Here is a 16,602-nt window from a genome sequence, read left to right as displayed (position 1 = left end):
ATTTTAGGACAATAAATTAGTTAAATATTGCGCACTATACACGGAAAAAAACGGTACTCCCCTCCAGACGGCGTTATAGATCTCGGTACGCCAAAACCAGCAGACACAGAGACAGCTTCTTCCCCCAGGCTGTTGCTCTGATTAACTCACACCACTCACAGAGTCTCAGAGACATTACTGTGCAATAACATCCTGCTCTTCACACCTTTTTGAATTTGTCTACACTGTTTTTGCCATTATTCACATGTCCTGAATGTTGTTAGTCACCTAAATGTTGAACAGAGGGTGTGTTTTTACCGAAGTCAAATTCCTTGATTGGCACGCTCAAACATGGCGAATAAAAACTCTTGAATCTTGAATCTTGAATTGCATTAGTTACTAGTAGTAGATTCACCTCACATGTTATTTTCAGACTAAACCGCATGAGGGCGCTCTAGGCCTGTGGAGTAATTGGAACTGCAACTGACAATGAGTCTGAATCTATCCACTGACTTCTGGAGTCAGCAGAGGCGTCGTGACACAGAGGATGAAGATTTCGATGGATTTAATGATTTGAAGTGACATGGATGGTTCGATAAACTTGTTATTTATGTTATATGTTAGAGTGGTGGTCACTCTAACTTATTTTGCAAGAACCACATGGGAGACAGTATGCCCCAGTATGCATCGCATGTACTTCCGGAGTCAGCAGCAGCGTTGTTTACACAGAGGACCAAGGTTTCAATGGATTTAATGATTTGGAGTGACACGGGTGGTTTGATAAACTTGTTATTTATGTTATAGTTATTTGAATAACTGCTAATATGTCACGTAAGGCACGTTCTCAGTTCCTTGTATATGTTTATGTAAAGTTAGCATACCGTATCGTTTAGCCTGTTGTTGCCTATTCATCTCTGTTCTTGGTGTATTTTGTCAAATAAAGTCCCCCCAAAAATGTGACTTGTACTCCGGTGCAACTTAGACATTTTTTTTCTTCTTTATAATGCATTTTATGGCTGGTGCAACTTGTACTCCAGAGCAATTTATAGTCCGGAAAATACGGTAGCTTGTTCTGTTCTTTTCTTATGCTAGACTATGAAGAGAAGCAGTGTATCAATGTTGTTGTTGTTTTTAACATTTTTGAATCAGTACAGCTAAATAAAATAAAATCCCATGAAAAAAATATTTTGTTTATTGGATTTACCTATAAACGTCATCCAGACTTGATCATCACCTCTTAAAATAAGATATCAGACAGATAAAAGACAAGATATCTGATCCTACTGGAACTTAAAGTGTTCTGGGAGGAGCGTATTGAGGAAGCAAATGAGAGGAAGCGTGCCAACTACCAGGAACTTTTAGAGGATTCCAGGGAAAGAGGCTGGCGTGCCTTCTATGAGCCCATAGATATATTGCTTTGTTTGAAATCGGTAGGCCTTATATCGATACTTATCGTACAAAAAAGTTTTGAAAAAAGTAAAGTTATCATTACTGTTAGGATAGGTGTAATGTAGTGTGGTGTGGTGTGGTGTGGTATGGTATAATATTGATATTGATTGATTGATTGATTTGTATAGTATGTACAGTAATACAGTATAATAACAGAATAGTTTTTAAAAAAGCACAAATTTAGAATGATGGCTTTCGATTGCATTTTGAGTAGGTAAAAACAGTTTACGTCTTGTCCTAGGTTACCACAACAGTATGTACTCAGGAGGCAATCTTTCTTAAGCAACTTTTCTCACTTTCAATATTTGGTTCAGCAGCCGGACTTGCACCTAGAACCACTTAATACGACTGTCCGTCCGTCAGTCAGTCCATCCGTCCGTCTTACAAAAACAAGCTTCTCAAAAGAACAGTTTACCTATCTAAATGAAACTCCAACTATACCTTTCATTTTGTATAAATCAAGTACATACATTTTTAGTGACTCAAATTTTGTGTTTCACTTTGCTACTTCGTTCTCTTATGGGAAAAGCACTAAAATGGGTGGATCAATACTAAGCTGTATGTAACTTGTGTCTTTAAAATGTCTAATTGAAATGTGAACTGTACTTTTGTGCAACAAAGTACACAATGTTGGAACTTGGCAGTCATGTAAAGAGTGCAACGCGCCAACCCACTTTTGGTTTGCAGGCTCTTCAGTGTAGTTCACCACTTGTGACTCATGACTCTTGCTTCGTGTTGGTCCAATGGAAATAGGCAGGAGCTGCAGTAGCTTACGGGAATGCCGCGGCAGTGTATGGGCACTTTTGGTTGTTTCCATCTTGGAAGATCGAATTCTGGAGGCGGTGCTCAGCTCCGACGAGAAGGCATCTACCATTTCCTCAGTAGATATGTGAGGTTGGTTGTCACCCGAACACGGAACCACGGATATGGAGATGGATCGGCCGTGCTTAATTGTAGGCTGCTTTTTGGTGGAAGGAGTGATGGCAGGGAAGACATCAATATGCTGCTGGGATTCAGACCTCACATCTCCACCTGATCAGTCAGTGAGTCAGACACAAGCAAGTTAGTACAGTACGTATTGTGCCAAAACATAGTTACAATCACATTTAATCAGTTCTCAATTAAATTCACAATTCAAGGCAAATTCCAGGCAAACGATCGCAAAGACTTTCCTCCAGATGAGCAACAACAGCTTTATTCGCTTCTCGAACCACCTTCTGGAACGGATTGTAGTCAAAAACCAAGGTTTGACTGTATTTTTGCCATTCTTGTTAAAATCTGTCACGGAACAGAGACAGGGCGACCAAGTGCAACACGATTCTTTATTGAAAAAGGGGGAAGGGGGAAGTGGAACGCTGGGCTTGCGGTCTGGCGTGGCTGAGCAGCAGAGCACAGCACGTAGTCATAGTCGGAGGCAGGCAGGTTGTCGAGACAGGCGTGGTCGGTCAGTTTACAGAAGCAGTTGGCAACAGAGCTCGTTCAGGGGACAAAAAGGCAGTGGTGTCACGGGCAGGGTAAGTAGATGAACTGACAACCACTGCCAGAATACACATAGGTTAAGCTGTAGCAGGTGCTGGCAATTCCTTGATTGGGGCTTGGCTGGAAGTCAGGTGACGCAGGAACGTGACAGAACCCCCCTGTTAGGGTTTACAGATTATCTTGATCGTATGATTATGTTGTAATGTAGACTAGAATTATTAACTTTGTTTAAACCTTTTACCTTTCCTTGACTCTGAAAAGTTTAACCATTCAGTTGTTGGAACTTTCCAAATGGTGTGGAAACATTCTTGCTTAGTTAGTCATCTAAAATGCTCCACTAGTTTCTGTTTCCACGACTGTTAGAAAAATGTATATATATGTTATCATGCGTTCTCTAATCAATGCCTTACCGCAATATTACTGCAATATATGCTTGCTGTTTGGCCTTGCTGTTTTTATGATGTACCACAGAAGGACAGTTCCTTTCTAACAAAGACCACTTTGTTAGACAACATGCCTCATTGCTGTCCTGCACCCCAGATGAACCTCCAAGTGACCATTAAAGTCAGGGTTTCCCAACTTTCTTTATCGTAGGATTAGGTTGGAATGTATATAACCAGTAATAAATAACTTAGCTTGTTGCATCCTACACAATGTCGTAAAACTTCCCTTGCTATGTTTTAACTAGAGGTCAAAGGTTTTTTCTTTTGTATCCAGTCCACTCAAACTCCTCTTCCCAGATGTTCTTATCAGTATGTAAACACCTAGTGGTTTTTTGCTTACGAGACAAAGCCCACATGCCTTCCTCCTCCCCTTGGTGGCTCGTGTCTCACACTGTGGGTAGGGCAAATCCAAATAAAAAGAGCGGGAGTGCCTACAGATTTTTAGTGTGTGTAGAGATTGTCTCAAGCTATCTGTACTGCACTCCTCGCGAGAAAAGACCTAATATTCTGTCTCACTTGTGGTTTGTTTGCTGTTGCTCTTCTATTCACTTATTCAGTCAGCGAAATAAACCTGACAGAAATTGGGGCCTCGTTCCGGGATCTCAACACGCCCTGAACGGTTCCAGCGGGCTCTTCGACGCAGGCGAAAATCCTCGGCCGAGGTAAACAAAAGCCCTTTGACGGGACTGTCTCGATCAGTCCGGCTGGACACCGGGAGGGTTGACGAGATCTTCCGAGGAAGAGAATCAGCAGACCGTGAGTAGGAATATTAATTCTACTAAATAGAAACAGTTAAATTCCGCAGGGGCGGATGTGGAGCCCCCTAGCTTTCAAGCTAGTTAAATTCTGCAGCAGGAGGGGCGGACTCCTTTGTTATTAAAAAAAACAAAACAAAAAAACCTTGAGAATTCTAGACCCTATCAAGTACAACTAGAAACAGTTAAATTCTGCAGGGGCGGATGTGGAGCCCCCTAACGTTTTATGTTAGTTAAATTCCGTAGCAGGAGGGGCAGACTCTTCTGTTCTTAAAAAAAAAAAAACGCGCGTGGTATGCTTGTGAACGGTTTGACTGAGAATGATCTCATTTGAGCGCTCCTCTATATAGACACACAGGATTGTAAACGGTGGCTTTGTGTGGGTGCAGAGACATCAACTCTTTCGGGGGAGGTGAAAGGACACTTACCACACATTGAATTTTTAACCACTGTCCTGTGAATAAAGTTGGTTTTAGGACACTGTAGGTGCCGTTCAAACTACCAACTCCAAAATTTAGAAAAAAAAAACATGGGAAACTTAAATAGTAAGCGAAAGTCCCTACCCCGATATGAACTAAAATGCAAGGATTGGAAATTAATGGAATGGGTCGACCCAGAAAATGTAAAATATCTTGACAAATGGACCAATTACAACTTTGATTGCCAGCTGAGCTCAAAATCATTAAACGACCTAAAGCAATCAATTAAAGCCAAGTGTGGCGCGAATAAAAAGAATAAAGACGGGTATCATTTAATAGTACAATGGGAATTGGAAGCTGAGAAAAGAAAATGTGGACAATTGAAAGAAAAATTGAAGAATAAGGGGAGTGAAGAAAAATCCAAAGAGAGCTTGTTGTTGCATAGGCAGGAAGATGATGAAACGACATCAGCGCAGCCTCGCTTGAGGGCCGTAGCTGAGGGTGTGATAGATGAAGATGAAAAGGATGATCAAATTACAAAGAAAGGCGTTGTGGGACGCCAAAGCGAACCATCCTTTCCGACTTTGTACCCCAAATTGTCAAGCGCAGATGATCCTCCAAAATATAGTGATTCTGCTCATGCCATGGTGACGCGAAGCCGCGTGAAGTCAGAAGCTCCCTCTCCCTCGGCCCCCGCGGCAAGCTGCGGCCCAGGCTACACGGGAGCGGAAGTAACTGACGCTTACCCAATGATTCAAGTAGCAAATCCTCATGATGACGGGGGACCCACAATTTTAGTATACAGAACATGGACGCAAGCTGATGTAAAGTCAGCTACAGAAGGAATGGCATTACCTTCTGAAGACGTTGAACAATACTGCACCAAAATAATTCAACTCATTGCTTCCTATAACTTGAGAGGTGATGAGGTGCAGCAGGTTTTTATGGCAACCTTGACCAAAGATTGGGCCAGTGTCAAAGGCGGGTGGAATCCTTTTGATGACCAAGGCCGTCCATTAGAATATAATGGGGTGCCATTGAAAACTCAAATTGACCAACTATTGGGTAGGATCAAAATAAAATTTCAACGTAGAGCAAATTATACAGATATTGGCCGAACCAAACAAAAAGAGGATGAGTTGTTTGAAGATTATAGACACCGATTGGAGAAGGTGTTCAAAGCCAATAGTGGTTTGGAGCCTGGAACTATAACCAACAACTCAAAAATGCTCTACATGCAAATTCACGACCAGCAATCCAAAGCTGGGTTGCTAAACACATGATTACTTTCCCAACCTCTACATTGCCACAATTTATTGATCATGCTATACACGCTGAAAAGGTTGTCAATTTAAAAAAGGGAAAAGAAAAAGGGAAAGTGGCCGCCATCTTTTTTTGCAAATGATGATTCATCTGAGGTGTTTTATCAAAACAGAACCTTCGAACCACGCCAGAGAGGGCGCGGTCGTGTGAATTTCCGTGGCAGAGGCAGAGGAGGGTATAATCGTGGTGCGCTCGATTATGACCCAAACGGCCAGCCCGCCCAGGGTGAGTCAAAGCGATATGACTCCCGACCTCCTCTTTGTTGGTCATGTGGCAAAGAGGGCCATATAGCAAGATACTGTCCAAATCCCCATAAGGGTCAGGCTGATCCTCCCTTATGACTAACCGATGGTCAACAGAAAATTGAAAAGGCTGTCCTGGCGACAGCTCCCCCTGCTGATGTAGATTTGAACATTCAGGACTTGTTGATGAACAATGTAGAGAAACCTTTGATAACTTTGATGGTAAATGGGACTCCCATAACGTTTTTGTGTGACTCAGGCGCGTGTGTGACCACATGTCGCGACATACCTGCTGATGTGCGAGAAGGAGGAAAGACTTTCTGGGTGAGAGCGGCAAATGGTGTGACAACCCCAGTACCCCAGTCTCGTCCAGTCTGGATACGGGACCCAGAAGGGGGAAGTTGTTGCATTCCCATTTTGCTGATGCCCAATTGCCCTGTTAATTTGCTAGGAAGAGATGCTCTCACTGCACTTAGTCTTTCCCTTGTGCCCATTAATGACAAAATCGTTGTCAAAAGGCGACATCAATTACAGATTTTTGGCCAGTTTCATTGCTATTATTTCTATTCATTGGATTTGACTGATGCAGAAGTTGTGCACTTTGGAACCCCTCTTTTAGCCCAGGCAGGCACCCTGTTGCGCTGCCCTGAACAGGCGATGGACCCAACCAACCTGCACGTAACCATGTGGCATAAAGACACGCCTGGTCCTGATCACAACTACGAGAACATGCTTGAGGCTGTTACGCCTGCCTCCTTGAAGACATCTTTCCTCCTGCATGATGGTGAAAGCCGTGCCTGTGTTGTCATAGGGCCGGCTCCCTCTGAGGTGCAGAAATTGCACATGTCTCCCACTCCGCTCCACATCTCATTGTTTCGGCCTTTTACGGCCACATGGCAGAGTTTGGGATTTATGGCCAGAGATGCACTGGTGGCTTTTGATTGGACTCAAGTTGGGCCTGACTCCTTTTATAGTCCTTCTACTAAGTTTTTTAAACAAAACATGAACCAGGTCCTGTCATTTGTTAGTGGAGTTCACGTTGACTCCTGTTCTGAGAAAGCATCCTCATTTTGACATTTTGTGCTGTCGTCAGATGACGAGCAAATCCTCGCTGGGATTCCAAGTGAACTTTGGTCGACAGGTCCCTCTGACGTAGGTTTGGTGAAAGGAGCACTTCCTGTTGTTATTAGACCTAAAAATGAATACCGCCCTTGTGTGAGACAGTACCCATTGAAACCCGATGCCTTGCAGGGTATTGCACCTGTTATTTCAGATTTATTAAGGGCAGGTGTCATCATTCCTTGCCCTGATTCTCCTTGCAATACTCCAATTTTCCCTGTGAAAAAGGCACTACCTTCTGTCGGGTGGAGATTGGTGCAAGATTTGCAAGCAGTGAACAATGCTGTCATTCAAAGAGCACCTTGTGTCCCTGACCCGCATACCCTGTTGAATTCGTTAACACCTGATGCGAAGATATTTTCAGTAATTGACATTAGCAATGCCTTTTTCTCTGTCCCTATTGCTGAAGAAAGTCAGTTTTGGTTTGCTTTCACATATGCTGGTTTGAGGTACACCTTTACCCGATTGCCTCAGGGGTACTGTGAAAGCCCTACAATTTATTCGCAGGTGATGGCAGCCAGCATGGCAAAATTTGTCCCACCAATGGGGAGTCAGATTTTGCTCTATGTTGATGACATTTTGGTGGCGTCCCCTGATTATGCCTCTTGTCAGACAGACACGCTTGCAGTGCTGCATCACTTGGCAAAAGAAGGCCACAAAGTCAGCAAAAATAAACTCCAGTTGTGGTCCACTGAAATTAAATATTTAGGCCACAATCTGAGTTCCCAAGGTCGGACTATAGTTGAAAGTAGGAAGACCTCTATTTTGCTAGCTCCCAAACCACTCACAAAGAAACAAATGATGTCTTTTTTGGGGCTCACAGGTTATTGTAGAAGCTGGATACCTGACTATGCACAAATTGTTGCTCCTCTGTCCAAATTGATGTATGAAGAGAACATCTCAATGTCCACTCAATTAAAATGGACTCCTGAAGCTGAGGCTGCTTTTGTGCTAATCAAGCAGGCTCTGGTTTCCAGCTCCACTCTGGCCCTACCTAACTATGATAAAGCGTTTGTCCAAACTGTTGATTGCAAAGGTCATTATATGACCTCTGTTTTGCTTCAATCGCATGGCTCAAAGTTTCGACCTATTGCCTTTTATTCTTCGAAATTGGATAGTGTTGCTTGTGCTCTCCCGCCATGTGTGAGGGCCGTGGTGGCGGCCTCCATGGCTGTGGAAAGCAGTGCTAGTGTTGTGTTATTTCATCCTTTGACTCTGAAGGTTCCCCATGCGGTCTCGGCTCTTTTGCTGCAAACAAATATGACCTTCTTGTCGCCTGCACGTCATCTGTCGTGCATGGCTACGTTGCTTTCTCAGCCGCATTTGACTGTTGAAAGGTGCACGACACTCAATCCTGCTACTCTTATTCCCCTTCCTGACGATGGCGAATTCCATGATTGTGTTGATGCTGCTCAGCAAGTTGCGAAGGCTCGACCCGATCTGGAAGACACACCTTTACCTGACAGTCATGTGGTTTTCGTTGATGGGTCGTCAAAGAAAAGTGAACTTGGCGTGACCCTCTCTGGGTATGCCGTTGTCTCTGCTACTGAGGTTTTAAGAGCTGACTCGCATCACTCACAATCGTGGTCGCCTTGCGGGTGAGATGGGAGGTGTAAATGTCCTTCAAGGAGGGGAGCGAAGCACCAGCAATCTTACCAGCAGTGTTCACTATGCGCTGCAGGGCCTTCAAGTTGTAGTCAGTGCAGCCGCCACCCCAAACAGCAATACAGCTGGAGAGGACGCTCTCAATGGTGCCGCGGTAAAATGCAGTCATGACGGCCGGAGGAGCGCTCGCTCGCCTAAGTTTCCGCAGGAAGTACAGGCGGCGCTGGGCTTTCTTTGCCAGTGATGCGGTGTTGGTGGACCAGGAGAGATCCTCACTGATGTGCACCCCCAGGAACTTGGCGCTGCTCACTCGCTCCACCACAGCACCGTCGATGTCTTGGACTTACAATAACTCATTAATGTTCACTGTGGCTCCTAACACATCTTCCACTATTACCTTACCTATGAAGAGTTTAAAGGGTTTTCAAAATGGCCTCCCCACTACTGGGGACAAATGGCTCGGATATTGGTGGTATTTAACTGGTCATCCAGTTAGCACTGACTGGAGCACCCTTGTCACCACACAAGCGTTAGAATATTGGCCCTCTGGATCCAGTGAAGAGGCTGTGTTTTTTGCTAGACGAGTAACTTTAAAAAACCAAGGCACAAGCCTCCTTTTGACCTTTGCACTCCCTGATGGCCAAATTTGGCCTCCAAATGCCACTTTGTTTAACACTTCCTGTTGGGGGTTTCAGTTGTGGGCTTGGTCCTCCGGTGTTGATCCTCATTTCCCTGTCGTAATCTGCATTAACAAAACTATGTCGGTGGCCGACCGTCCCGGTATGAATAATTATACTGAAACAGTTGGGGTGAAGATCACGAGTGTGCGCCTCACTGATATAGACAGCTATTTCATGGCCTCCACAGGAATAAGTGGTCAGACTAACAACTGGCTCCTTATGACTGAACAAGCCGCTAAGATGGCTAACACCAGTTGCGTTGCGTGTATGGGACCAAGACCCCTTTTAAGAATTATACCTGCAAACGTTGTTCCAAAGTGTGCTGTTGTTTTAATGTTGAACTCATCCATACCACCTGCTCATGATTGTTTTATATGGGATAGGATTCATCCCGTTTCTCCCATAACAAAAAATAAGCCCCTTTTTTTTCTTCCACTGTAGCTAAGGGTAATTTCACGTGCATCAAGCTGCCTGGTACCGGTGTGAAGCTGGGTGCTCTAGCCGCACCAATGTGTGCTTCCCTGATAAATGTTACTGCCCCTTTTTTACCCATTGCTCGTAGTGATATTTGGTTTTGGTGTAATAGTAACGAACCTTATGATAGGTTGCCTTTCAATAGCTCTGGAATTTGCGCTTTGGTGACCCTTTTGCTTCCTGTTCAATTGATTCCCATGACTCCTTATGATCTGGGATCTTTTGTTAAGTCTATGGTACCCAAATTCTGGTTAAGAACGAAGCGAAGCGCCAAATGGCAGGGCGCGACAGATCCAACATACATAGATGCCATTGGTGTTCCCAGAGGAGTACCGGATGAGTATAAGCTGGTGAATCAGATAGCAGCTGATTTTGAATCCGCCCTGTGTTGGTGGTGTACTCTTAACAAAAATGTCGACAGGATCAACTACATCCATTACAACGTGCAGAGGCTTGGAAATTGGACCGAGGCGGGTTTCAGGGCGGTCCACTCCCAACTGGCCGCGACTTCCCTCATGGCTTTCCAGAACCGAATGGCCCTTGACATGCTGCTCTCAAAAGAGGGTGGTGTCTGCGCCATGTTTGGTGAGCAATGCTGCACGTTTATTCCAAATAATACTGCCGCTGATGGAAGCCTGTCCCAGGCCCTTGAGGGCCTGAGGACCTTGAATGGGAAAATGAAGGAACACACTGGAGTGAACACGGAGGTTTGGAACGACTGGCTAAACGTGTTCGGAAAGTACCGTACCCTGGTGTCCTCGGTCCTAGTCTCCCTTGCCGTTTTTTCTGCTGTTTTGACCTTGTGTGGGTGTTGTTGTATTCCGTGTCTCCGGTCTCTAATTAACAGGTTAATTACAACTGCTATCTCTCCAGCGGCTGAGACTTTTCCGTTGCTCCAAGCGGAAGACTTTGCGACTGACGAGGGTTGTCGCTCTGGTGATGGCTCCATCTTTGAAGCTCCTGTGGTAAACCTGTCCGATTTGTTTCCCGACTCTGATATTGATTTTTAAGGCTCAATCTCCTCCCGGGTGTAAATTTGTTCTTATGAATTATGATCCTACGGCTGAAAATCTTTTTGAAGTGGCCGATTTTAGGTGATGAGATGGTCTCTGAGAACTTATGATAAACAGGGGGGAATTGTTAGAAAAATGTATATATATATGTTATCATGCGTTCTCTAATCAATGCTTTACCCCAATAGTACTGCAAGAGATGCTTGCTGTTTGGCCTTGCTGTTTTTATGATGTACCACAGAAGAGAGATTACAGCTGGGTCAGTGTTGGAATAATTTAAGTAAAGCCTTGTCATTTACGAGTTTATGGCTTTCCTTTTATCTAGGCTCTTTCTCTTTAGTGACAGGGAAGTCTTTTGATCCCTGTCAGCCATATGTGTCCTTCCTGTCCTTATGTTATCTGTGTGTTTTTGTTCCTGTAAGAGGCCTTCACTAACAATGAGCAGAGCTTATTTGCATAGGCGAAATGTTCTTATTTGGTTGAAAGAAACTCCATTCCTTTTAGTTAACTGTAGGTTTGGTTCATAGATTGTTGTTGATTAGAACTGTTTTCTTTATTAAGTGTTAAACACAGTTTGAAGTGGTTGCGTACAAGTTATCCCATATTTACTCAAGTCTTGTTCAAGTGTTTAGGACAAGTCACTCTTGTTATTGCGTGTTAATTTACTAAGTAGATAAAGTCTAGCAAAGGTCTAGTTGCATTGTTCCACATGAAAGCGGCAATAGAAGTTATCTGATCTCATTCGCGGACGACTCGGCCAACAACTGGAGAAGAACAGATGGACAAACTCTGCGGGGGTCACGGGCCGACAATGAAGTGCTAATTCACACCACACTACATTCTTTTGCTAATCAGCGTTGCTACAGACACAATCTTCCCTCCCTTTAGTGTAGCAACGCCTCTGTAACCAGGGCAACCAAAACATTAAATAGAGGAGCACGTGGAGGGAAAACTCAGAATTGATGGAGATTGTAACCGAGTTTCCTCTCTCTATCGTTCTCCTCGCGAGAAAAGACTCAATATTCTGTCTCACTTGTGGTTTGTTTGCTGTTGCTCTTCTCTTAATAGTTATTCAGTCATTGAAATAAACCTGACACACCATTTCTGTCTCTTCTGTTTGTGTTGTGTGTGACTACTGATAAAAGTGGGTCGGTCGAGGATAGCTGATGGTGTAGTGGCACACCCGCCTGTCTTGTGTGCAGGCACCATGATTTTGATTCCCACATATGACGGTGTGCATGTGTGTGAGTGTGTGACTTACCGTTTTTTTCCGTGTATAATGCGTGAAATTTAACTAATTTATTGTTTTAAAATCTGGGGTGCGCACACATGGGTACAATTTTTTTTTTTTTTTTAAGAAAATCATGGTACAAAAAAACCAACAACAGGACTGACCGACAAAGACGTGGAACAAAAAGACAGGGTGACATTACCAAAGACAGGAACAGAAACCAAACAGACATCATGACAGTAACACATGCAATGATCCGACGGTGAGTGAGGGGCAGACAGGACTAAAATACAAAACACGTTACATTGATTGAGGCGACACAGGAAGGGAGGGGCGACGCGAACAGAAACTATGGCAACCTAGACACATAGCAAAACTGGGGACGAGACATGACAAATCTCCCTCGAAAAAAAACCTTGAAATCACCTTTCTTCTTGTTTGTTGTCAATCGCGCATCGAATTCAGCCATCCTGCCCAACACACTTGTCAGTAAAATTCATAATTGACGACACATCGTTTGATGCGATGGTGCAATCCTTGATGGTGTGTTGTTTTTATTGATTTGTTTTTTAATCTCCATCGCGGACCGGACATCATACGGAGGCAGTATGACTGCGCATGCGCACTATGGATCCCATGCGCAGAACGGATGCGCAAGACACGTCAGCTATATAAAGAGCGAGAGTTGTTTTCTTCCTATTAGTTTCAATTCACAGTTTAATTAGCAGTTTCAATCAGCAAATAACAAAATGCGTATTACAGGTAATATTTTATTTCACAACACTTTGCCTTGTTCCTTTCGTCTCTGCTGTTCACTTCAAACACGCTCCATACGACCGCAATGCTCTCGTATCAGACGCTTGCTCGATCACCTGCTCGTTTGCTGTCACAATGTACCCTACACAAATCCGAAACATTTGTTGCGGCTCCGAGTCACGACGAGGGGCAAGTTTTGGTTTCCAAGGGTGTTTTTATTCCTCTTCAACGTCTCTCCCATACAGAGCGGCCTTTTTCACATGTCCGCACGCCTTTTTCACATGTCCGCACTGATCGCGGTGGTGCCTTTACGGGCAGTCGGAGAAATCAACGCCAACAAAGAAAATTACATCCAGCCTAGTTAAGACCATACCAAAGACTATAAAAATGGGACCCATTGCCTCCCTGCGTGTGTGACGATCATTGGGACTTAAAAAAAATAATAATAATAATAATTGGGTGCGTATTATACATGGGTACAGGCTTTTTTCCAGCATCAACATGCCATTTTTAGGGTGCGTATTATACATGGGGGCGCATTATACACGGGAAAAAACGGTAAAAAAAAAAAAAAAAAATTAAAATAACTGCGTCGGCACACGTGTAAAACACTGGGTCTGATTGGCTACCATAACGCTGCCTTAACCAATCGCTCACTGACTTGTTAGGTTAACCCGAAAACTCACTTGCCACTTGCCTGCGGCTGAAGGGAGTGCTAAACTGCCAATTCCCCACACAGTGACAAACACGGTGATAAAACCGCTTTCCGGCGGGGTTTTTTTTTGTGGGGGGTTCTGACTGTGGATACAGCATACAGTTAGTTTCATGATTCACCTGTTTCTGTAGGACTTAGACAGGAAAGGGCAGCAGGGATGCGTGAGCGATCCTCTGTGTTAGAGCCTAGGCGCTTCATTGTATCCTGAACAGAGTTGGGCATCTGCAGAACATTGTCTACAAAACGCTTCTCTTTTTCTGCAGTCTGTGGAACACAGGGAGGAAAACAACATGAAAATAATATTTGTTTAAAGCCTTCAAAATACACGCCGCCGTTATTTTAATGGGGAACCCCACATCCCTGTTGGTGTCTCTAATAAAACTATAGGGCAACCAGACGTCCTCTTTTTCCTAGACATGTCCTACTTTTGAGACCTAAAAAAAATTCCGGGAGGAATTTAAAAATTGTCCAGGATTTTGTTCGACAGCCTCAAACATAATACATGTACAGTACATTGTCAATAGAATTGCTACTCCGTTCCATTTCACTCAATTCCAGGTTTTTCTGTATCGTTCGCAAATAAGTCATGCCCTTCTCTCCAAATCTAGTCACTTTGCTACAAAGTAGGGTGGGCTGGCCAGTCTACACCGAGTGTTTACAAGCAATGCCGAAAAAATGCACGTTCACGGAGGAGTTGAATAAAAAGTTCCCGTGCTTTCGCAAGGGTTGTGATCCTTATGAAGCTGAGTGCTTGACATGTAAGGCAGGCACTTACGTGTCTGTGGCAAATAAAGGTGCCAACGACGTGCAGGCACACATAGTATGTAAATTCAGGCAAGCACACAAAAGCAGCGAGGGGTGAGAGCTCATCATCCAAAGTCACGGATTTCTTTGTGACGAAGTCCGAGAGCGTCGCCGTCACTGCAGCAGGCGGTAGCTATGCTTTTCATACTGTTAAGCACCATGAAAGCTACAGGTCAATGGACTGCACATCTGGTTTGTTAAGGAAGGTTTTCACAGACCCCATCAACTGAAAAATTCTTATGCGCCTGAATGAACACAGAAGCCGTTATCAGAACACAGATATTATTATTAAATATTGTGGTCCCCCATTCTGTTGATGTTGCTTTAGAAGCACTTCAAGGTTTTCCTATTCTGGCATGTCCACTGATGGCAGCAACCATGGAGCAGTAAAATTGTTCCCTCTGCTGATCCAACATTACGACTGGAAGATTGGTGGTGTTCAAAGTAAATTAATAAAAATTAAAAGCACCCCAAATGAATCAGCTGACACAATTGCTATGTAGACACCATGTCTTTTGCATCATAACGTATACCGATACACCCATGAACCCTGCCCCCACCAAAAAAAGGTGTCCTCCTTTTCAGAAATCCAAATCTGGTCACTCTAAATAAAACACTAGAAAAGAAGTAACTACGGAAGTACAGAGCTCCCAATGTGGAGTTAATGTTTTGACTGGCAAATACGTTTAAACGCACTTGCAAATACGCTCGAAAGTAATTGGAGTTTGTTACGGAGAATTGACTTGTACATGCGCGTCTAAAAAAATCGATTTCATTTGAAGCATTTGGCTGGCCTTCATTTTGCCAATATGTAAAAAAATTATCTATCCATCTATCTATCCATCCATCCATCCATCCATCCATCCATCCATCCATCCATCCATCCGTCCGTCCGTCCGTCCGTCCATGCATCCATCCATTTTCTAAGTCGCTTTATCCTTTTGGGTTGCAGGCCAGCAATCTGGTGGGAAACCGGAGTATCCAAAGGAAACCCACGCAAGCACGGCGAGAACATACAAATGCCACACAGGAAGGATGGAGTCTGAATCAAACCCTGCACTTCTGAACTGTGAGGCGTTCAAAAATCAAATCAGTAAAATATTTTTTTTCTAATTGTATGTTTTTATTGTGGCCGCATTGCATGATTAATTTTTTTTGGCATTTTTTCCCCCATGATTTCATGGGGTATTTGCATGTGAAAGAAAATAGCCCGTTGCATTATGGGAAAAACAATGTCGAACTTCCGCTGGATTTTAAGTCAATGATGACGTTAAATCCAGTCATCATGATAGTTGACGATGGAATCCTTAAGTAGGAAGTAGGTAGTAGTCAAGTCAAGTTTATTTGTATAGCCCTAAATCACATAGCAGTCTCAAAGGGCTTCACATAAACAAACAATTGACAATTATTCTCAAAGCATCCCCTGATCTTAAGCTCCCAAAAGGGCAAGGAAAAACTAAAAAAACCCTACCAGGAGAAAAATGAGAAACCTTGAGAAGCGACCGCAGATGGAAGGATCCCCCTTTCAGGATCACCAGGCTACAATGGATGCAGAGAGGGCACATAAAATACGTAATATGAAAATCAATGAAAAAGTGGATGTCCATGTCAAAGCGAAGACCTGCCGGAGATGTCCTCGATTGTCCTGGCAGTGTCTTTGAGGAGGGTAAGCTGCAGTTCCCTCATCCTGAATTGGTCCACGAGAATCCAGATAGCCGCTGTCAGCTTGGGTTTCACCTAACTACCTCCCCAGCCGGGTAGGGGTGGGGGGAGGGAGACAGGGAGGGAAAACAAACCAGCCGAATCGGGCACTACAGGTTAATTAAAGGCCATATCGTAGAAATGTGTCTTTAAACGTGTCTTAAATGTTTCTACTGAGGTAGCAGTTCTAAGTAGTAGTAAGTCAACCGTTCACGTAGCTCGTTTGTGATCCCAGGATACACAAATATAAAATCACAAATCTAAATACCACACTGATTAATGAGTAGGGAAAGGCATGCTCTCCTTGGATCGCCACCTTGCCGTGATGTAGAGTCTTACATGCTCCGATGAACCTGAGACCGATACCGTCCGGAGGGTCGCCAATGGCGGTAAGGACAAAGAGCGATCCAAAACA

The 16,602-nt window shown here is 43.9% G+C and overlaps 1 protein-coding gene across 8 annotated transcripts in view; it reads right to left on the bottom strand.

Annotated features, from left to right (window-relative positions):
• LOC133155021 (kinase suppressor of Ras 1-like) overlaps positions 1-16,602 on the bottom strand; it is a 94,590-nt gene that overhangs the window by 56,567 nt on the left and 21,421 nt on the right. For 6 of the 8 annotated variants that reach the window (XM_061279952.1, XM_061279955.1, XM_061279951.1 and 3 more), the window contains exons 2-3: positions 13,802-13,946; positions 2,103-2,460 (exon numbers count right to left, since the gene is read on the bottom strand). In XM_061279952.1, the coding sequence (XP_061135936.1) occupies positions 2,103-2,460; positions 13,802-13,946 (503 nt within the window). The remainder of the gene's footprint in view (positions 1-2,102; positions 2,461-13,801; positions 13,947-16,602) is intronic. The other 2 variants (XM_061279957.1, XM_061279956.1) reach the window with 2 other exon arrangements.

This window comes from Syngnathus typhle, linkage group LG6, assembly GCF_033458585.1.
Source record: "Syngnathus typhle isolate RoL2023-S1 ecotype Sweden linkage group LG6, RoL_Styp_1.0, whole genome shotgun sequence".
In the NCBI taxonomy this organism is placed as follows: Eukaryota; Metazoa; Chordata; class Actinopteri; order Syngnathiformes; family Syngnathidae; genus Syngnathus; species Syngnathus typhle.
This window is presented reverse-complemented; position numbering and strand designations above follow the sequence as displayed.